The sequence below is a fragment of the Candoia aspera genome, chromosome 1, assembly GCF_035149785.1.
Source record: "Candoia aspera isolate rCanAsp1 chromosome 1, rCanAsp1.hap2, whole genome shotgun sequence".
Classification (NCBI taxonomy): Eukaryota; Metazoa; Chordata; class Lepidosauria; order Squamata; family Boidae; genus Candoia; species Candoia aspera.
Window position 1 is genome coordinate 2,433,326 of NC_086153.1, and position 22,085 is coordinate 2,455,410.

The 22,085-nt window shown below is 51.8% G+C and overlaps 1 protein-coding gene across 4 annotated transcripts in view; it reads left to right on the forward strand.

The window, feature by feature from the left end:
* The window catches only part of SPECC1 (sperm antigen with calponin homology and coiled-coil domains 1), a 125,467-nt gene that overhangs the window by 25,306 nt on the left and 78,076 nt on the right, over positions 1–22,085 (forward strand). Inside the window, exon 1 of one of the 4 annotated variants that reach the window (XM_063295775.1) lies at positions 3,292–3,565. The exons of the other annotated variants lie outside the window; for them this stretch is intronic. Coding sequence (XP_063151845.1) covers positions 3,526–3,565 — 40 coding nt within the window. The 5' untranslated portion in view covers positions 3,292–3,525. Of the gene's footprint in view, positions 1–3,291; positions 3,566–22,085 lie in introns of those variants that run through there. 4 annotated transcript variants of the gene reach the window in all.

Here is a 22,085-nt window from a genome sequence, read left to right on the forward strand (position 1 = left end):
GGATAGATACTAAGTGGCCGGCAAAAATGAACATATCCCATCACTGCCGTCCGGTGGTTACCCATATTTCTGAAGCCAAACCTGGTACTGTAATCATAAATTGGGTGGCAGATGTAAACTGCCCAGAGTCACTGGGAGTCAGGTGGCATATAAATTCAAATAATAATAATAATAATAATAATAATAATAATTTAATCCTGATTTATTGAGAAATGTGCAATGGTAGCAATAAATCAGGGTAAAATCACGAACAGTAATGGAACTGAAATGCTGAATGGCCAAACCATCAGGAGCCATCAGGATGAAGCCTACAAGTATCTGGGCATTTTACCATTGGAAAACATCAAGCATGGAAACGTTAAAAATGTGATGAGTATAGAATACATCCAAAGAGTGAGAAAATTGCTAAAGACAAAATTGAACAGTGGAAACACCATCGAAGCCATCAATACCTGGGCCATTCCTGTTATATGATACACTGCTGGAATTTTTAACTGGACACAAGCTGAACTGGACCATTTGGACTGAAAAACAAGAAAATTGATGACTATTCACTATGCATTACATCCCCTTGGTGATATCCCCAAGGCAGAGGTTTACTTCAAGTCAAACTGTTGAAGAAGAAAATAATCCATTGGCTGATTATGTAAAAGACAGCCAAGAACAAGCATTGATGCAAGTTAGAAATTGGAACTTACTGAATGTGCAGGAAACAAAACGTGAATATCGAAATAACGTGATAAAAACACGAACAGAACGCTGGCAAGGAAAAGCATTACATGGTCAATTTCTACGAAAGATTGAGGGGGAAGTAGATAAAGATAAAACCTGGCAATGGCTTACAACTGGAACATTAAAAAAAGAAGCAGAAGGCTTGGTTTGGGCTGCTCAAGAGCAAGTTATTCGAACTAATGCAATCGAGGCCAGAATTGAAAAAATCATCCAATGATTCTAAATGCAGATTGTGCAAAGAAGTGGAAGAAACGGTAGATCCTGTATTCAGCTCGTGCAAGCAGATTGCACAAATGGACTATAAACAATGACATAACACAGCCGCCAAAATGATTCGCTGGAAGGTCTGTAAAAATTATCATGTGCCAGGAATGAAAAATTGGTGGGAACATACAGTTGAAAAAGTGGTCGAAAACTAGCAGGTTGAAATATTGTGGGATTTCCAAATACCAATTGATAAAGTCTTGGCACTTAACACAGCAGATTTAACTGCAGTTGAAAAGAAGAAAGTGTGGATAATTGATGTGGCAACACCAGGGGATAGTAGAATAGAAGACAAAGGATTGGAAAAAATCACCACATATGAAGATCTGAAAATCAAAGTTGAAAGATTATGGCACAAACTGGCCGTGGTGGTCCCAGTGATTTTTGACACACTGGGCGCTCGACCAAAAAACCTTGGATGGCACTTAGAAAATCTGCACATTGACGGAATTTCCATCTGTCAATTACAAAAGGCCACACGGTGTGGATGTGCACATAGACTACACCGATACATTACAACATCTGAGGTTCTTGGGAAGAACCTGATGCGAATGAAGGCCAATGCCAGCTAAAGAACGGGCAGCTGTGATTTCACCTCTTTTTTTCCCGGAGGAATTGAGATGGCTTGCGTGGCTACCCGTCAGAGGAGTGGAACAAAATGAATAAATGAAATACATCACCCTCATTTTAGTTGGGATGGGTTGGGGCTTGAAATGGATGACCCCCTAGGTGTCTTCCATTAACCAAGTAAAGCTTCTACGACCGGGAGTCAACCCTCCCCACAAACTGGCACGAAAACACCTCCTTTTCTTGCAACAATATTGAAAATACGACAAAATACAGGGGGAGAGAAATGGATTCTCCAACCCCTCATATGTGCCAGCTGCAAATTTTTGCTTCATTCATTCATTCATACCATTTTGATGCTGCCCGACTCCAGTGAGTCCAGTTTGCTTTGTGCAAAGAATATCTACCTTATTTGATTGTGGCAATTTTAATAATGGTTTTAATCCTTTCACACAGAATCTGCTTGAAGATGACAATGGTGGAAAATCATAAATAAAACGATGCGTCTGTTCCCGGGGTTTGTTCAGTCCTGCCAGGCTCTGCTTAGATTCACCTTCTGCTCTTCCAGGGTGGAATTCCCCAATTTGGTGTCAGTCCTGAGTTGAGGGGGGCTGCTTTGGCCCCGAGACTCCAACTGTATTTTTCAGGGCATCCTTTTACTGAAAAACATCCCCTTTCTTATGGAGATAACATCAAATGCTGCTGATGGTTTTGTGATGCTGTGCTAGTTAAGAAGGAATAGGGACAGGAAGGCTGTGGGCATGATGAGCTTCCAATATTTTTGCTCTATGCCAAATAATTTTATTTAGTTTTATTCATACAGCACATTTTAAAAACCGTTTTTTTTTCCTTTGCAGACCTGAGGATGGTATAATTCATTCCCAGGACGCCGCTGCCCTGTTGCCTATTCTGTGGCTTGATAGGAATAATTTCTACCACCTTTTCAGGACAGAAACTTAATGATTGATTGATTGGTTGATTGACTGGAGACAGATTTCCTGAAGTCAAATTGTTAGCATCAGAGTTCTGGTGCCTTCTTAACAATTAGCCTTTGCTACAGGGAACTGGAATGTTCGCCCATCATCGTCCTGTCCTGGTTGGTTATTACAGGAGTTGAAGGTGAACCTGTCCAAAGTGGGCACCAAGTTGTGTGTGTGTGTGGGGGGGGCTGCTCTATTACACACACAGCCCCCATTTTAATTTTTAAATGACACCTTTTCTAACTAACCGATTTCATTAAAAGGCAGGTGCTTTTCTGAACCGCAGCCCGCTTCACCGGACGGGGCCCGACTACAGACTCTAAACTGTCTGTGGCGGTCGCCGCGCGTCCTTCCCCGTACTGTCCCTGGGGAGCAGGGCGCCCCGCGGTTCGGCTGCCACCCGCGAAAGCTTCGGGCCGCCAGCAAAAGGCGCGGGCCGGCAAAGGGGCTGCTTGCGGCCAGAGACGGGCACGGCGCTGCTCCCGCAGCTGCGCGCGATCCCATTGGTGTGCCAGTGGCTCTTTTCCACCCCCAACTTAGAAATTCGGAGCTGCCTGTTCTGCAGCCTCCCCCCCCCCCTCCCCAGGGACGGCGCTGCATCCTCGGTGCCTTTTGGCCCCTTCCTTCCTCTTCCTCCCCCCGCCCCCCCCCCGCCATCTCTGCTCTGCCTGCAGTAACTGCAGCCGCCTCTGCGCGGCCCCGGTGCCCGGCGCGGCTCTTTCATTCCGGCTCTGCCGCCGCCGCCGCCGCTCCGGCCGCGATGCCCGGGCCCTGCCTCCTGGTCGCCGAGTCAGAGGGCTGGCCCGGGCGGGGAATGCCCGCGCCCGGCGGCCGCCCGCCCTTCCTCCGGGGCGAGCAGCAGCCTTGAAGAGGCAGCCCGGCGCCCGGCAGCGGCGGGGCGTCCCCGGGACGAGATGCGAGCCGGCCGCGCCTCCCCAGCGCCGCCGAGGGGATGACGGGGGGGCCGTAGAGCGCCGTCGAGATGGGCAACCAACCGGGCCGCCCGGAGGAGCCGGAGCCAGGTCTGTGGCGGGCGCGGGCGCGGGCGCGGGCGGGGGGCTTCGCTGGAGTCCGAGCCCGTCCGCTTTTGTTTGCCAAGCCTCGCCTGGCCCTGCAGGTGTGGGGCGGCCGGCCCCCCCGGCCCGGCCCGGCCCGGCCCGGCCCAAGAGTTGCGGGGGGGAGCAAGCGGGGAGCGGGCACCGCCAGCCCGGCCCCTCCAGGGGGTCTGCGGACGGGCCTCCGTGCTTTTCCACCTCCCGCGCTGCTCTCCGGGCCGCCAAACGGGCCCGAACACCCCGCCGACAACTGTGCGGAGCAAACTTGTGGACAATGGGACCCGGGGGCCGGGCGGGTGGGCGGGCGCGGGGGGGCTGCTTCTGGGCGGCGGAAGGTGGGTCTTCGCGGGCGACGCTCTGGGGCTCTGCGGAGGGACGGGGCGTTTCTGCCGTCCGGCGGTGCCCTCGGGACCCAACACCTTCGGCGGCTTCCGGTGGGGGCGGGGGCGGGGGCTGGTTGGGTACCCTGAGGGACCCCTCCCCAGAGAGGATGGGGCAAACAAAGCCTGGGATGGCAAGCCTGCCTTTTGCCCTCCGTTGCCAGGCCAAACCCGAGCGAGGCCAGGGAGGCGCAGCCAAGTTCACTCGCGGGCAGAGGGCGCGTGGAACACGGGCACGTAACAGGGCAAAGGTGGCCCGCCAGGCTCAGCACGCCCGCTCTGGGGGCAAGTTGCCGTGCCCTTGCGATGCGAGCCCCGGATTTTTGTGCACGAGACGCTGGCCTTTCCCCAGGGACCGCCGGCCGGGGCACTCCGCCTTTTGAGGAGGGGGCCCGCGGGAAGCGGAAGCCTTGTCGGGCCTCACTAGCCGATTCTGCCTTTTGTGAGAAGCTTTCCCTCCCCGACTCCTGCCTTTCCCACCGCCGTATTGTCTTCCTAGTAGCGCATGTTCTGCATGCTAAGCAGCTTCGGGGAAGGGGGGTGGCTGAAGAAAGAAAGAAGGAAAGAAAGAGAAAGAAAGAGAAAGAAAGAAAGGAAGACGGAAGGAAGGAAGGAAGGAAGGAAGGAAGGAAGGAAGGAAGGAAAAGGGGGGAAGGAAGGCAGGAAGGCAGGTGAGAGAGGAAGGAAGGAAGGAAGGAAGGAAGGAAGGAAGGAAGGAAGGAAGGAAGGAAGGAAGGAAGGAAGGAAAAGGGGGGAAGGAAGGCAGGAAGGCAGGTGAGAGAGGAAGGAAGGAAGGAAGGAAGGAAGGAAGGAAGGAAAAGGGGGGAAGGAAGGCAGGAAGGCAGGTGAGAGAGGAAGGCAGGCAGGCAGGCAGGCAGGCAGGCAGGCTGTCCTCTTTGCTTTTCATTGGGTTTGGTGAGTCCCCAGGAGCTGGGGAGAAGCTCTCACAGGCCCCCACCTCATCAACATTCCTGCACACCAGCAGACACACAGGGCACTTCCATTTCCTTGGTACGTCGGGTGGGAACACCCTTGTGGATTGTGCCCAATATGTTGAGGATCCAGGTCAGTGTTTTGTGGACGGGGAAAGTAAGTCTGGTTCCCCTGCAGCAATCCAAACTTTAGCCCTTGGACGAGAACCCGCCGTGGGGCGGGTGAATTTTAATGTTCATTAACCGTTTCTCCCTGCACATCAGCACCCCCTTCTCTTTTATTCTTAAAGGATTGTGGGCCTTGAGGATGAAAAAACTCCCTTCCCTTCTTCTGTTTAAGGCAGTGTTTTTCAAACTTGGCAAGTTTAAGATGTGAGGACTTCAACTTCCAGAATTCCCCAGAGTTGAAGTCCGCACATCTTAAACGTGCCAAGTTTGCAAAAACAAACAAACCAACCCTGGTTTAAGGTGAAGGTGACTCCCAGAAGGCCTTCTTAGCCCAGAAAGAGGTTTTGCTTTTCCTGCTGAAGGATCTGCTAGCATCCTTGGTGGGGTTGAGCAAATATCAACTATAAACTGGAAGTTGCAACTGGTCCAGAATGCAGTGGTGCATGCAGTGATGGGTACCTGTCAGTTTACCCATATAATACCTTTGTTGCGCGAGCTGCACAGGCTCCCAGTTTCCTTCTAGATGCAATTAAAGGTGCTGGTTATCTCCTTTAAAGCCCTACATGGCATGGGGCCAGGTTAACTGAGGGATTGCCTCTCCTTAAAGACATCTACCTGTCCTACCAGATCAAATAGGGTGGGCAGGCTCCTAGTCCCTTCCCTTAAAGGTTGCCATCTTATGGGACCTTGGATGTGTGGCTTTTCCGTGACAGTCCCTGCCCTATGGAACCCTTCCCGTTGAAGTTACGCAGGCCCCCACCCTTTTAATCTTTCAAAAAGCGCTTAAGACCCAGCTTTTTCCCCAAGCGCTGGGACAGGGGAGCTGGACGAGAGGATTTAATGAGGGATTGCAGGTGGAAGCTTAACTTTGGTGCCAGGTTTTAATGTTTGTGGTTTTAATAGTTATGTGTATGTATTAATTGCATATTGATGTTGTTTTAACTGTGGGTTGGGAGCCGCCCAGAGTTCGATATAAAATGGGCAGATATAAAAATGTTTTAAATAAATAAATATCCTGGCTTCTGGGCCTCTGTAAAATGTTTGCATCCCTCTAGACCAGTGTTTTTCAGCCTTGGGAACTTTAAGATGTGCGGACTTCAACTCCCAGCATGGCTGGCTGGGGAATTCTGGGAGTTGAAGTCCACACGTTTTAAAGTTCCCAAGGTTGAGAAAGACTGGTCTAGACACAGAAATGCTAAGCCTTGCTTATGCAAAGACTTTTTAGTCTTGCTTGTGACTCCAGGATACCCCTGGCCCACACACCTTTGCTCCTTCCTGGTTTCATTTTTCTAAGTACATTTTGCTGATGATTCCTAGCGCCTAAAAATACCGGCCCGCTCTACAGGGTTGTTGTCCAAAGGCTTGCTAGAGGAAGCTTGCAGGAGTGAAAGGCATGGGCCCCATTTTCCACGTTGATACCTGCTAGAGAAAGGTCCAGCACAATTCTGATAGTGGGGGAGGTGATTTAGGAAATGTTGAGGAAAAGGTGGGGGCTGGGGGAGAGAGGGGTATCAGGAAAGAGGCACTAAGGTCCAAAAGGTGTTTGGAAGAAAGTTGGATTTTTTATTTTTTTTTGGAATAATGCTTTTGTGTGTTGGTTCTGTAGTGAATAAATAAATTGTGTGTGTGCACACACGTGCAAATTGTGGATTAGTGGTTTGAATGCCACTGGGTGTTTACTTTCATTAGCTGGTTATTAGGAAAAAAAAAACCTTCTATTTTGTAACCCTCATGAAAATAAATTAGGGGGGGAGACCGCAGAGGCCTCCAGATGTTCCAAGCTGTGCTGAGATGTTCAAATCGGCTCGTTCCAGCTCACCCTCCTGACTTCCACGTTGCCTCATTTTGCATAACTTTGTCGTGTCCTGTCCTTCCTGGGCTTCTCTGGACATAGATTAAGAATATCCCTAAAATCCTATTCCTTTAAATTAACCTTTTAAGAGGGGTTCAGAGATTTACCTCGCCCAGTGCTGTTTCCAAGTGAGGGCGATCCTGGGACACTTTGGCGTCCTGGTCCCAGATGGACCGGTTCAGGGTTCTAATTTGAAACCCCTATGTCTTTTCTAGCTGGGGAATTTGGGGGATTCCTGCAATGTTTCTCAATCTTGGCCACTTGAAGATGGGTGGACTTCAACTCCCAGAATTCCCCAGCCAGCCTGGCTGGCTGGGGAATTTTGGGAGTTGAAGTCCACCCATCTTCAAGTGCCAAGGTTGGGAAACCCTGATATACTGTAATTGGCTGGGTCCCTTGCTCCTTGGGAAACTCCACGTGGACTGGATCCGCTTGCAAATTAGGGAGGGCCACAGCTGCTGATGCATGGAAGGTGAAGCAGAACACTTTGGCCCAAGCTGTGGCAGTGGTTCCTAATGGGAAGATCTGCCCTCTCGGAGAAAGGAGCAGGTTTTCCTCTGTCGGCGGCATTTGCCTTCATCGATGACGTGAAATTATGAATTATGAATAGTTCTGGCTGTGAGGTGGCCAAGTTTGCAGACGGTGCCTTCCAGGAGGTTTCTTCCAAATTGGGAAATGGACGGCGTGCAAAGCAACATTTGTAAAAATAAAAAATAGCGAAATCCAAACTTCTTGTGTATGTTGGGCAGGGTACAAAATCGTGATTACTGATCAGAAAAAAATCTTGCAAAGTGGAGGGGGGGGAATTGGCTGGGTGAGTCCATAATACTGGACTTACTGACTCAGTGGGAGGCAGCTAGAAAATACTGACTCAGTGGGAGGCAGCTAGAAAAACACAGGTTCTCATCAGGAAGGTGGTTGGGGAAAAAAAAACAACCACTCTGTCAAAATGATGCCTATTTGTATAGAAATCTGCAGTGCAATTGGATTTTGAATCCTGGGTTAGCACACCCCACCGGGGCTACTGTTGAGATGATAGGGGAAAAAAGGGCTCACAGCGATTGATCAAGGACTATTGTAAATGTCCTGAGACAAAATGTTGCAAAGTTTGGGGGGTTTAGCTTGGATAAAAGGCGGAAGACCGTTTATGGAAGGGTGCAGGACGTGGGCAGACTGAACTGGGAGAAAAGCGTCTCTCTCCCAGTGAAGCTGAAACTTCCAGAAAGGCCAGACAGATCAGGGAACGCACGCTGAGTTAACCTGTGGAACTCACTGCCACAAGGTGTGACCACAGTGCCCCCCGCCCCCAGCAGATTAAAAACAGAACAATCCAGGGTGGAAACAGCAGCTTGTCAGTACTGGTCTTGATGGAGCCAACTTGCCTCTGGTATCGGGGGGGCAGGAATAGATGCCCTTTGCTGGGGAATATCAAGGGGCGGGCAGATAGTGCCCAGGTCTGGCTGCTCTGACCGAGATTGCTAGCCTAGGCAGGACTTGGGGGCTAAAGGGCTCCCCCTTGGTGTGATATAGCTGGGGGAGCAGACATCAAAAGCTCCTTCCCTGCTTTGATCAGCGATGTCCCCCCCCCATTAACGGCTGCATGCAAAAACGCCGGAGGGAGCATGTGGTTGCAATCATTGCATCGCTGTTTCTTATCAAGGGTCTGGACAGATTCTCCAGGTGTTTTTGGGGTGGGGGGAGAGGGCCATACTGGGGATGCGAGAACAGGCCTCAGCCACCACTTCCCTCGAGGAAAGGGGTGCAAGGAGAGAATGCCACGGGGTCTGCAGGGCAGCTGTCCTTGGAAACCGCCTGCTCGCAGGGGTGTCTGCAGGGCAGCTGTCCTTGGAAACCGCCTGCTCGCAGGGGTGTCTGCAGGGCGAGGTCAAAAAGTCAAGATGGCAGCTGTGGTGGTGCCATGGAAGGCACTGGTATTTATGTGCATAAAGGTGAGGCTCTGGCTGTGTGACAGTGGCCACCACCTTGACATTTTTGACCCCTTCCCTGCAGACACCCCCTGAACAATGTGCAAGGTTTTGGCCATTTACCTAATTTTGGCCAGTATGCAAGATTTGGGCCATTTTTCAAATGGGGAGGCCAGTGGGAACCAGATGGGGTGTGGTGAGGTGGCCTTAATCCCACAAGGGTCATTTTGCAGACTTCCCCTTGTTTGAAACCTTAAACCGATGTTATTCAACCTTGGCAACTTTAAGACGGGTGGACTTCAACTCCCAGAATGCCCCAGCCAGCCATGCTGGCTGGGGCATTCTGGGAGTTGAAGTCCACCCGTCTTAAAGTTGCCAAGGTTGAAAAACACTGCCTTAAACCACCCCTTCGCCGCCGCCTCCAGATGTATTGGGGCTGAGAATGTGGGGGTTGAAAGTGGTATAGATCCCCCCCTCAACACCACATCTTCCTCTCCTCTTTCAGAAGAAAATAGCCTTCTTTGCACTGGCTTTTCATTTGTGTCTCCCTCCCTCCCTCCCTCCCTCCCTTCCTTGTTTCTTAACGTTGTTGAGGCGGCTCTTCCTTGAAATTGCTCATCCTTTGGCTCCCTGCACATTTCGATAAATTGCAAAGCGATTGAAAAGCTGCCCAGGGGCAATGGAAAGCTCCTAACGCGACGTACCAAAAACCCAGAAGTACGTTGCTGATTAAAGAAGTCCGATTTCTAAAATTAATCCTAAGGGATCCTGTCCGTTTCCGCCTTCCTCCTAACCAGGGAGAGGCAGCTGCCCCAGCCAGACGGCTGCAACTTCTTCCTCGGTGCCCTTTTTCCTGGGCCTTTCCCAGTTCTGCAGCCGCGTCCTTTTTTGGACGGGGGTGGGTGGGGGGAAGGGGCCCTCCGCGCGGCTGCCTGAGTCACTCCTGACCCGCCGAAAAGTTCCCCAGAAAAGGCAGGTTTCGGCTAAGATGAGTCAGGGGCCGCCTGTCCTCTGCGTAGGAGTGGGGCATGGTATTTATAGCCCCCTTCCCCAAAATAGGAGGGGTCTGATAGCACCTTTAAATTTATTAAAAGGCAGAAGCTTTAATCAAGACTACTACCAGCGTCCTCTGCTTTTTGGATACTGTGGAGCAGTGTTCCTCACCGTGGCAAGTTTAAGATGGGTGGACTTCAACTCCCAGAATGCCCCAGCTGGCTGGGGAATTCTGGGAGTTGAAGTCCACCCATCTTAAACTTGCCAAGGTTGAGAAATACTAATCCAACCTCCTCCTATAACTCTCCTTCTAATGCTGGGCATTGGGCATTTTAATCTCACAGCAGTACTTGGAGATAGATTAGACTGAGAGGGAACAGCTGGGTTTGTGGACCAGGCTAAGCTCTGGCTCGTTTAACCTTGCTGTGTTGGATAAACCACAATCCCCATGCCAGGAGCTAGGTTTTACAGACTTCAGGGGCTGGCTGGCTTCATGCCCCATGGTTCGTTTTTACTGCCGGTCGTCAGGCTGAGGGGGCACCACATAGCTACAAACCATGGTTTGCCAGCTAGACAGGTCGGCTTTGTTCAGAATATTAAGCCACCCTGGGGAGAACCAGGGCCTTGAGTAACCAATATTTATCCGGCTTCACGGCTGATGAGTTTTTGAGCCTGCGGTGATGGGAGATAAGGAGTCCCGGGCCGTTGGAGAGGGTTCCTGGGCAGAGAAGGGTGTGCCCCATCCTTGGTTGCATTCACATAACGCCCTTGACCTGATTCCTGAATTAATCCTGTTTTCTACCTGGCCCATCAAAATGGGCCACAGCACGCTAACCTCCCCCCAAAATAGGGGAAGTTCCAACCCCCTTTATAGGCAGCGGCCATAGGAAGTGGCTGTTTTTCTTCTGTGTAACACCAGTCAACATACATGTGGGTGGGTCTGTGTGTTTGCTTTCTTGCATTGGTCTGCCTGCGATTGCACGCACAGGTGTGCTGGGAAGCCCAAGGCGGGTGCATACACTGACTTCCCAATCTAACCTGCAGCCCTGGGATCTCCTGGTGGCTTCCTATCCAAGTGTTAATCAACGGATGCAATAATGACTACACAGAAGACAATACAGACACCTCCTATGGCCGTGGGACACCTCACCTGACTGGGGGGGGCTTAGAAGGGAGGAGGCGGCAGCGTTCTGATCCGCTCCCCCTCCCGCCGGGATGCCTTAATTTTTCCGGAATTATTTTCTCTGCAGCCCCTGATTGGATCCAGTTCCTTTTCAAACGCGATCTTCCTTTTGCCCACTCCTTCCGCCAGACCACATTTGATCCTGATCTGTTCAGTTTCTGGCCTTGCCCCGCTGAAGGATGGGCGGACAGACAGATGGACAGACAGGCTCCCAACCCCTCTCACACAGCTTCTTTCCAAAGTCCAGCTGGGTGGGGAAGAATCACAAGGAAGGGAAAGGGAGCAAAGCTCATCTTCTGGAATTCTCCCAGCCCAGTTTACCGCCAATAGCCACAGGAGGCATCTCTATTGTCTTCTGTGTAGTCATTATTGCACATGTTGGTTAACCCTTGGATGGGAGACCACCAGGAGATCCCAGGGCGGCAGGTTAGCTTGGGAAGTCAGAAGAACATCCCAGGAGAAGGGAAGGGTAAACCTCTTCCGCCTTCTTGCCGAGAACACTGTACGGGCATATCCCAGAAAATGAGCTCACTTGACTTAATCTTCCAAATATTCAAAACGCTTTCCAGATTTGGGGTGGGAGGAATCCAAATTCAATTAAAGCCCCATTGAGGTAAGTCGGTTTGATTGTGCCCACGCTGGAAAGGAAAAGGCCAAGTCAGAGAACACAGACCACCCAAAATGCTCGGGGCACGGTCACGATGCCTCTCCCTGCAGGCTGATATGCTTGCTCAGCCTGCAGGAGAGGCCCAGCCGCTCGGGCCAACGAGCCAAGCTGCGTGCAGAGAAAAGAAAGGCACGTTCCCCCCCTCCCTGCAAGTGACTAGCCAGGTGGGGCGGAGTTGCCTTTCTCTCCCAGGCCCCACCTAAAGCTGGCAGACACCTGGGAACTGCAAACACTCGTCCCCTAAGGACATTTGCCCAAAGCACGACTCCGCCGGTCTGCAGAACAGCCGATTGATTCACAAGTCCCAGAAAAGTTCCAGGGGGAAGCAGCGGAGGATCCCGGGGAGGGAGCGGCTGGGAGGCGCACAGGATCGTAGGATCCTGCTCTCCTCCAGGGCAAAGCCATCTAACCTGGAATTAACTTCACGTCTTTGGCATCCCTGCAACCCACACCGTCTCGCTGGGAACCCCCTAAAATTGAATCCAGGGGATTTTGCATGTAAACTGTGTGACTTGGGGTCCCCTGCCCCGAAGGCCCATTCCTGTTAGTGGCCACTAGTTGTGGTAGCTGATGGAACTTCCATATTTAGAGGCAGTATTCCTGTAAGTAGAGGAACGACCACAGACCAGCGTCTGACAAACCTCGTTCTTTCCCACTTCCTGCAGAGCAGCCCTTCCATCATTCCCTGGTCTCTGAGTCACTCTTTGCCCATTTCCTCTTCGTTGCATAATTTATTTCAGCCCAAAGGAAGGAATTTGGTGTGTAACGAATGCCTTGCATACTCAGGGGCTACAAAGCTCTCTGTTTTTATTTGGGGGGGGGGGACACACACACTGGCCCCGAAAAACGATGGGGAGGGCGAAAGGTCAAACGAAATGGTGCAGGTGGTGGAGGCATTGGAGCAGCCCCTGGGGGAACCGGGTTCGAATCCACCCTCAGCTCCCCTCCCAGAGCCGCTGCTGTCGTGGGAATAAAGTTGGAGGCATGGAGGCCGGGGTGCTGCCAGGAGGAAAGGCGAGGGAGGAATCTAGAACTGAGGAAGACATTCAAGGCAAGCGGGCTGGCTGGGTGCCCAAGGCCCCTTTCCGCGCTGCGACATCTTGTTCCTCCTTGAGTCTGATCCTGGGAAACAGGAGGATTGGTCCCTGGCTTTGCCTAATCTCAGAGATTGCAAAGGAGGCCTGGGAACGGCATTTCCAAGGCTGCCACGCTGCAGGGGAGGATTCCCAGGCGGCTCATGGCCAGCTGAGCTATCTGCAGCTTTTCTACTCGGTGACTTCCCCTCCTGTTGGGGGTGTGGGGGTGCTTGTGTGCCCGGCAGGTAACGTGGCCGAAGGGGGCCCTGCTGTCGTTCCACAATTGGGATCTGAGATTTCTTCCACTCCCCCTCCCCTCCTTCGGCCAATCGCTTGTGGCTCAGCCTCGGTGTTCCTGTCTGCAAAACGGGACCATGGGCGGCCTTTCAGCCAGACTCTTTTACTCAGCAGTGGGGAGTTTTGACTCGGAGACCCCTTGATTGGCAGTAAATTGGTAGTTTTATGTGGCTCCATCGCTACTTACTCAGAGTCTGGCCCCTTAGGGGCTCTAGCAGATAAATCACCCCACTTCCCTCTTCCCCAAATCTTTCTTTCATCTGTGTTTTTCTTTCTTTCTTTCCCCCTGCACTGGGCTGTAAGTTTGCAGCTATGGTTCTTCCAAAACGAAGGAGTGGGAGGAAGTGGTTTGACAGAAAAAGCAGTTCGTGAGCCCTCCCTGTCTCCACGCGCGTTTAGGGGTGGGACCCCTTGATCAGGGGGAACATCCGCTTTGCATCCAGATGGTGCCGGGTTCAAAGCTGAGCGGTCCAGCTCCATGCTCAAGCCCAGCCCTTGGCTGCAACCAACGGCTGGCTCTAACGGGGCAGAAAGAAGAAATTCCCAACTCCTGGTACCTTTGCTTTTAATGCGAATGAAATCAAAGTTAAGTCAGATCAAACTGACTTTGGATTCTGGCCCCACGCATCCCTTTGTCCGGGCCTCCCCTACTCGTGGAAGGTGGCCCAGAGAATGCCAGTCCAAGGCCAGCGTTGGTTGACTTATTTGAGAATGAAATGGACAGGCACAGCCATGCTCGGGAGCAGTCTACCTTGCGAGTCCAGTTGCTGATGTCACCTGGTTGCAGTGTCAATTTGCATAAAGGCATTACTTTAGCGGGTTTCTTTCAGATCCCTTCTGAATAATCCTCTGCGTAGGCCAGTGTTGTTCGAACTTGGTAAGTTTAAGACGTGTAGACGCCAGCTGGGGAATTCTGGGAGTTGGCGTCCCCACGTCTTCAACTTGCCAAGTTCGAAAAACACGACACTAAAATCTCCTGGGGGGGGAAAAAAACGGTTGGGGACAGCAATGACTCAGGTGTAACAAGATGGGGGTTAAAGACTAATTCTTTCATCTCAGATTTCTGGACGCCTCCCTGAGGTGGCACATAGCTTCGCTCCTGATGTACTTCGCAACCTCAACCTCACTTGCCACCTTCCGTTTGGCCAACGCCAGCTGGGAGTTGGGGGGAATAACAGGTTGGAAACGGTTACCCTGAACCTGATTTATTCAGAGTAAATCCTGTTGGGGGGGTTTTGGTGGGGGGGGAGCAGAAAAAGAATAAACTTTCAGGTACGCCCTCTTAAAGAATGGCGGCAACGCAGCTGTGGCTTGGACTCACGGCCCAGTTTACGATTCGCTTGCATTTTTGCGTTCAGGAAATACCTTTCATCCGTGTGACTCATGGTGCACCCGGGGCTCGCCCCGCCCTGGGCTGGTGGCTGGGTGCTTGCAAATTCATTTCCTTATTATAACTCCAGTTTGGAATCTGGAACCAGGAAACCAGCTTCAGGCTGGTTTTCATTTTGCAAAGCTGGCTTGATGATTCCTGCTTCCCCCCAAAAACAGGAATGTCTACACCTTTGCACCTCATACAGTAATTTAAAGCTACGGGCTAGACGTCTGTCCTGCCTCTGTGACCAGGAAGTTCTTCCTTTCAAGGTGTGCAAAAGTTTTCTCCCGCAGAATTGGTTACTTGGGGGGAACTACGGACTGGATGAATAGGTGACGATCTCTGGACACCCTTTGCAATACGTTTGGGGGCCCTTAGAGTGGATTAGGTGCCCTTCGGTAAAACTTTAAGGAGGTTTTATTGTCTGGCTTTGCTCACTAAATTAAATACATCTGTTTGAATACCCTTCCTTCCATTTATCTTTGCATCTTACTGCTGTGCTTTCAACACTGGAGATGTCATTAAATTCAACTTTTGAATATACCTTGCTGGTAATTCAAAATTCAAATGTAGGAAGATGGCAAAGAATTTGTAGAGAGGAGGAAGGAAGGGAGATGAGAAAGGGAGAAAGAGGGGGAGGAAGGAAGGAAGGAAGGAAGGAAGGAAGGAGAGAAAGGGAGAAAGGGAGAAAGAGGAGAAGGAAGGAAGGAAGGAAGATGAGAAAGGAAGGAAGGAAGATGAGAAAGGAAGGAAGGAAGATGAGAAAGGGAGAAGAGGGCAAGGAAGGGAGGGAGGGAGGAAGGAAGGAAGGAAGGAGAGAAAGGGAGAAAGGGAGAAAGAGGAGAAGGAAGGAAGGAAGGAAGATGAGAAAGGAAGGAAGGAAGATGAGAAAGGGAGAAAGGGAGAAAGAGGAGAAGGAAGGAAGGAAGGAAGATGAGAAAGGAAGGAAGGAAGATGAGAAAGGGAGAAGAGGGCAAGGAAGGGAGGGAGGGAGGAAGGAAGGAAGGAAGGAAGGAGAGAAAGGGAGAAAGGGAGAAAGAGGAGAAGGAAGGAAGGAAGGAAGATGAGAAAGGAAGGAAGGAAGATGAGAAAGGAAGGAAGGAAGATGAGAAAGGGAGAAGAGGGCAAGGGAGGGAGGGAGGGAGGGAGTTTGCCTTGTGGTCAGGTGGTCACTGTAAATTGAGCATGTCCCGTTTGCACTGGGGCAGTGTGGCTCCGCTGTGGTTCCCACAGCCTCTGCCAGTCTCTCTCTTTGGAATCAGCCCTCTGGAAGGGGTGGAGTAATGAACAATCTCCTGGCCAGGAGGCACAGGGAGGAAGACCGAGGAAGTTTCACCTAGCCTGGCACTGTCTTCACCAGGCAGCCTCAACGCCCAGGCGGTGCCATGACGGCCTGAAGCCTGCAGGGTGTGGTGCGAAAACTCAAGATGCTAGCCATGCCAGTGCGATCAAAGGTCTGCCTGTCTTTTAGGGGCATTAGAGCTTATTTAATAAACCATGGTTAGGCAGTCCATGTCTTAGCCTGCAAATCCTTTGAGGGTTGCACCTTTTACCCCTGGAAGATCCTGTGGGGCTGATGAGCTCTGCGCCCCGGGGCAATTTGGCCTGGATCCTGTTATCATCTACCCGGTTTCTCGGAAACCCCGATTTCCGTCTCAGCCCGGTTTCCAGGTCGCAAAGCATGCCTGCAGAGTGGTGCATGTGTGTGTGCCATTCCTGGTGGGCGAGCTTCTCCAGCCGTGGCTTCTATCCCTCTTTGCACAGTTTGCAGAGTGGAGTCACCTTGGCCTCTTGTCCGGTCCTACAAAAGCATCGTTCCAAGAAACGAGGCTGATCTGTCTCTCACATCGTCTTTCGGGAATGGAGCACACACCTTTCCAAATGCCCGTTCGTTTCCATTCCGGTGACGCCTTATATTTGCAGTTCTTTGGGCTCTTCCCCCCACTCCCATTTTTCTCATCTTTTTTCCCTACTCGCTGCCCCAGGACTTAAATCTCAGGGTGCCAGGCCATCCGAAACAATTTTAAGCACTGCTAATTGTGCAACCGTCTGCTGGCCCAGGCCGAAATCCTCTCTGTACGTAATCTGAGAACGCGCCTTGGCGAGGCAATTTCCTTCGAGTAAAGGTTTTTTGCCCTGGCAAGTGTTTTTAGATGAGGCAGTGGCTCTGGATGATGGGAATGATGATGCTTGGCTGCCTCCGAAAGGTTGTGGCCTCTGCAGTTTTGAAAGTACTTTTGCTGGTACTCTTTAGGATTGCTTGCAAAGTCTGTTGCATCGTGGCGTGTTGAATAAGCTGCAGTTGGCTAGGTGTGCCCAGGCTAAACTTTAAACTATGATTTGCAAACCTTAGGGATCAGGTCCACACAACCCATTAAAGTTGAAGTTGAATTCTGGGAGTTGAAGTCCACGCATCTTAAAGGTGTCAGGTTTAAGAAACTCTGCACCAGACCATCCTTGACAGATGATTCTCTTTCAAAACCAAAGCAAAGGAGAGCTCCCTACTTCATGTGGCAGCCTGTTCCACTGGCTGGCAGCAGCTAGACTCATATTTCGAATGTCGACTTTCATCAGCAATCTGATGACGCAGCCAGAAGGGACCAGAACAGGAGCGGGCGCCCTCCAGATAAGGCGGGCCAATTCCCATCCCCTCTGCCAGTGTGCACATTTGGGGAGAATGGGTGTTGCAGTCTTGACACAGCTGGAGGGGGCCAGAACCGGACTAGGAGATGCACAGTGGCAAGGCACCGTCCCCGGGGTCACGCCCTGCACAAGCAAGCAAGCCACATTCCGGCTTAGCCCAAGTTTGCGACCAGAGGTCAGCCGGATACCAGCCACAAAAGGGCAGCCCTGCGTTCTTGGCCTCTTTGCAGGGAGGAGTGAGGAGATGCGATCCAGCAGAAGACAGTAGGTGTGCCCAGAAACCTGCCCGGCCGGCAGAGACCTCTGTCCAGGACCACGTCAGCATTCATAAGCCCATTCCCCTCGCCCGCCTCCTCCAGCCCCTTTCGGTGCTTGCCGAAACAGGGAAACTTTGCTGGGTGTTGCCTCGTGACTAATCTCAACACAAACAGGACGGAGACTTTGGGCTGCTCCGTCTCGCTCTTCCCGAATGTCCAATCCAGGCGTGCTAAGGCTGGAGCGAACAATGTTTTTGGAGACCTGTTGCACGGCCTGGTTGGACTTTCGAAGGCGGGAGCGAAACGCTGGGCCACCGAGCCATTTCAGGATGGCATGGCCCACAAGGAGGTTAGGCGAGGTGGCCCCGTTTCCCTGAGAGGCTAGCTTTCTGCAGACAGTGAGCCTGTATTGGGGCCTTTGCCATTTCTGGCCACCTGGTCCCTTTGACCATCCAGGCCTGGGATCGTGTTGGACCCCAGATGGCAGCCGCTGAGCCGCGGCCTATCCCTCTGACAGCGCAGCCCCCCCGTTATCTCCCTGGCCAGCTTTCCCACTTCCTCCCTGGATTCCGCTTGTCTTCTGCTGCCAGCCAGGCCCTGAGCTCTGGGGAAACTGCTTTGTTATCTTATTGTTCCACGCCGCAGCTGTGGCTGGCTAGAAACCCATGCGTGCCTCCTGATAAAGCACCGGGGCGGCTCTCCTTTGGCCAAGTTCATGTCAGAACTCCCTATGTCCTGGCAGTGCACAGGACCAAGAGGCAATCAGGACCCTTGCCCACTTCGCCAAGCGTGCGGCAAGCCGTTCTTTCAGCATCTCTCTCTCCTCCCTGGCCTTTGTAAAGTAGCCCCCCCGCCCCTAAATTAGCCATTTTGCTACACAGGGATCAGTCAGCGAGAAAAGGGCCGAGTGCCAGGCATCCTCTGGCAGAAAGCATCCAAGTGGATGCCAGACTTCCCCCGCTGCCCCCCTCCCCAGTGAATTGCTCAACAAAAACCCTGCCTTCTCAGGCATGCTCAAGAAGCAGATCCCCCCCCCCCACTCTTTTTCAGTAGTTTCTGCTTTTGGTGATCTAATTTCTGGATTTTGTGGCTGCCCCCACTTGTTCCTAAATGCCGTAGCTGATTTGCCCACCTGCCAGGTCAGCTTTGCCCTCCCCAGCAGCACCTCCCTATCCTTGACTGATAGTGACAAAAACTAAAAAAGGTTGGAGCTGCTTAGCGTTTGGAAGGGAGACCACTAGGAGATCCCAGGGCTGCAGGCTAGACTTGGAAGTCTGAAAGCAGGCTACGGAAAAACACTTCTGTTGACAAGACAGTTGTGTCAATATGTCTGTGGAGCCCCCAGGAGTCCAGCAAAATTTGAGGGGTTTTTAGCTCAGCCTTGGTGACAGCAGCAGCTAGCCAATGGGACTAGATTAGTGCTTGGATGGGAGACCACCGGGATGCCCCAAGGTTGTTGGCTAGACTGGGAAGTTGGAAAAAGATCCTGGAAAAAGGCAGTGGGAAACTGCCAGGTGGGGGGCTGCAGAGCTGTGCCTCTGAGTTTTGACAAGCTGGCTGATGCATTTTGGCAGTGTGACCTTGGGGTGCCACAGACGGGGTGCTGGGGAGTTGCATGTGGCCAGCCCATCCTTAGAGGGGTGGTTAGCAAACATGATGCTCCACGTGGCCTCTTTTGTGGGGGCTCAGAAGCCAGAGGCGTCTGTAATATCCAGTGCTTTGACCAAACAATGCAAGCAGCATGGTGTCATCAGCTCCGCCCCTTTTGCCCAGTGCATGAGTGACATCACAGTCTGTGTACTGAATGGGCAGAGCCTGTGGCATGACATTGCGTTCATCAATGTGGAACTTGGACCCCTCCTTTGGATGCCTCCTTTTTGCGGGGAGGGCGGGCAAAATACCTTTGAACTGGTGATGCAATATCCAGACAGGTAGTATGGGCCCTAAAGGAGGCTTAATTTAAACCAGTGTTTTTCAACTGTGGCAACTTTCTGATGGGTGGACTTCAACTCCCAGAATTCCCCAGCCAGAAAGTTGCCACAGTTGAAAAACACTGGCCTAGACGTTCTGCTTGACAATTGAGTCCCTTTTGGGAGGTGGGCGGTGATAAATTTGATTAACAAATAAATAAAATAAAAAGTGTTGCAAATATGTGCAGCTCAGGATGGCACGTTGCATTGTTGGGGTCCTCTGAGCCCAAAACGTCTGCAACGTCCGTCTGCAACCCCAAATGTCTGCAACCCCCAAAACGCAGCTTGGAGGACTCCTGATGCGTATCTCTGGTCTCCCAGATTGGGTGGAAATTTGGCAGGCAAACCCCCATCTTCGTTGCTTCCGTGTGAGCTCTCCGGCTTCTTGACCACCTCCCAAAGCAGGAATTCGTTGCCCCCGGAGGCCGACTAAGCCGGGAACGATTCTGCACCCACCTTCTGCTTGCAGAATGGAAGCGGTCAAAACGCGGTGCGCGCCAGACGATGGGGAGAGGCTTTAATTTTTTATTTTTTGAAATGCCAAGTAATAGCACAGAGTTGTGGTCTGGCTGGGGCAGGGGGAATAACAGTTTAATCAACGCAGACAAAGGACAGCAGGTTGCGATTGGCTGACCCTGAGGAGTCTCAGCATCGGTTATAAGACATCCCTCCAACGTGGAAGTCTGGACTGGGTTCACACGGCGTGCTAAGAGCTGGTTTGCTAGCCCGTGGTTTATTAAGCCACAATTAAGTGGTTTCTCTCGACCTGCTAATCCCTAATCCTTAATTTACAAGTCACAATGGCTAAGCTTGATCAGTCCTCTCCCCTGCAGGCGAGCGGGGCACAACCGCATGTAAGCAGGCTTTGTGAATCAAGAGCTTTGCGAATGCCTCTGTGGATGCTCTTCCTAAATGGGAAGGGTGTTTTGCAAGACAAGCATCTAAACCAGTGTTTCTCGACCTTGGCAGCTTTAAGATGCGTGGACTTCAACTCCTAGAATTCCCCAGCCAGCATGCTGGCTGAGGAATTCTGGGAGTTGAAGTCCACGCATCTTAAAGCTGCCAAGGTCGAGAATCGTTGATCTAAACCGTCACCACTCTCCAAAATAGCTTTATTCACTCTTGTTGAACTGGTTTCGGAGGGGACGTTAATTTGCAGTTTGCTTTTGTTCCCACCGTTTATTCCAAACACCTGGCTGCTGTTTTTTCAGAGGGTATCCTTTTCTGTTTCCAGGGAGAGAGCCGCGTTGGCCTATGGTAGCCCCAAATCGGAAACAGTCTAGGAGCGCCCTTTCCAATTCATAAAATTTAAAAGAAATCTTCGGTCTCGGATGAAGCCGGCTCCTGAAAGCTTCTGCCTCTTAATAAAATACATGAGTTGGAAAAGGTGCTGCCCGACTCCTCCTGGTCTTTTTTTTTTTCCCTCTCCATCCACGGGATTCTTTCGGAGGGAAAAGTTGCTGGCAGGGTCATTTATCAAGAACTGGCCGGGTCACGGCTTGGCCATGCATTCCTCCGAGGGCACCTCCCTCCGCTGGGTTAGCAACCAAAAGGGTGGTGGGGTGGGAAAGGCAGCGTCGCCTCCCCTGCAGGTCGTTTTGGGGTGCGGAGGAACTGCACCCTTGGAGCAAAAGTCTCCTTTCGGGGCTTCAGCAGTCGGCTCCGAAAATTGGCAGATGCATGAATTGGTTTAACGCCTTTCGATCCCGCCACCATCAAAAAGGCTCTTGGCGGCTTGCCTGCCACTCCCGAAGGGTGTCGTAAAAGATTGTGCGGGGATCCGGCTGTGTGTTCGTGCCCTGGCTGAATGGGGCAGGTGAAAAACTGGGAAGGGGAACTTTTCCACACGGGGATGGACGTCACTCGTGAAATATGCCGGTAATGCAAAGGCCAGCAATCAGATAGTCTCCAGATGTTTTGCACTACGGATAGTCCTTGACTTACGACCGCTCGTTTAACAACGGGCTGAAGTTACGACGGCCTTGGAATGGGGGCTGTGTAAAGCACTTCCGAGCGTCGCAAAATGTCACACTGTCTGCGGTCACATAATCGCATTTTGGGCGCTTGGCAACAAACATTTATGACCGGTTGCAACGTCCTGCGGTCACGTGATTGCGTTTTGCAACTTTTTTGCCTCTTTCCGTTTTTGCTGTTTTCCATTGGGGAAGCTGGATTTGCTTAAATGCGCTTAAAATGGTTGTAAAATCGGGTCCGGTCACACGGTGACTCGACTTACGACCACAATGACTTACGATGGACATTCTGGTCCCAATTGTGATCGTAAGTCGAGGACTACCTGTACAGATCCCATAATGCCATGTGCCTCACGGGCTCTACTCTCATGTGTTCCTACTGGCGCACCATGTTGCCTTTCCTCCAGATGAACTAGAAAGGGTGGTTGCCAAAGGCGAAGAAGGAAATGGACTCGGTCAGGTCATCTTTTGGTTATATTGAGATTACCCGTCTTGCCATTCCCAGCCCCTGGGCCTGATGGGAGTTGTAGTCCAGGACTCTTTGGAGAGGGCACCACTTCCCCAGTCCTGATTAAGCTCCTGGGCTTGGCAGAAGCTCTCTTCCCTGCCCCTTCTTTGTTTGACACACATAAAAACCAGGCACAGCGTCAATCGTACTGCCTCGGCTACCATCTTGGCAGTTTTGTCCATGCCTTGCAGATACCCGGCTGTACCCCTTTTCCTGGACCTGATGCGCCCAGTGGGCTTTCCTCCTGAGCCAACACATGCCTTATCAAGCACGCTCAGCTCTGCAAAATGA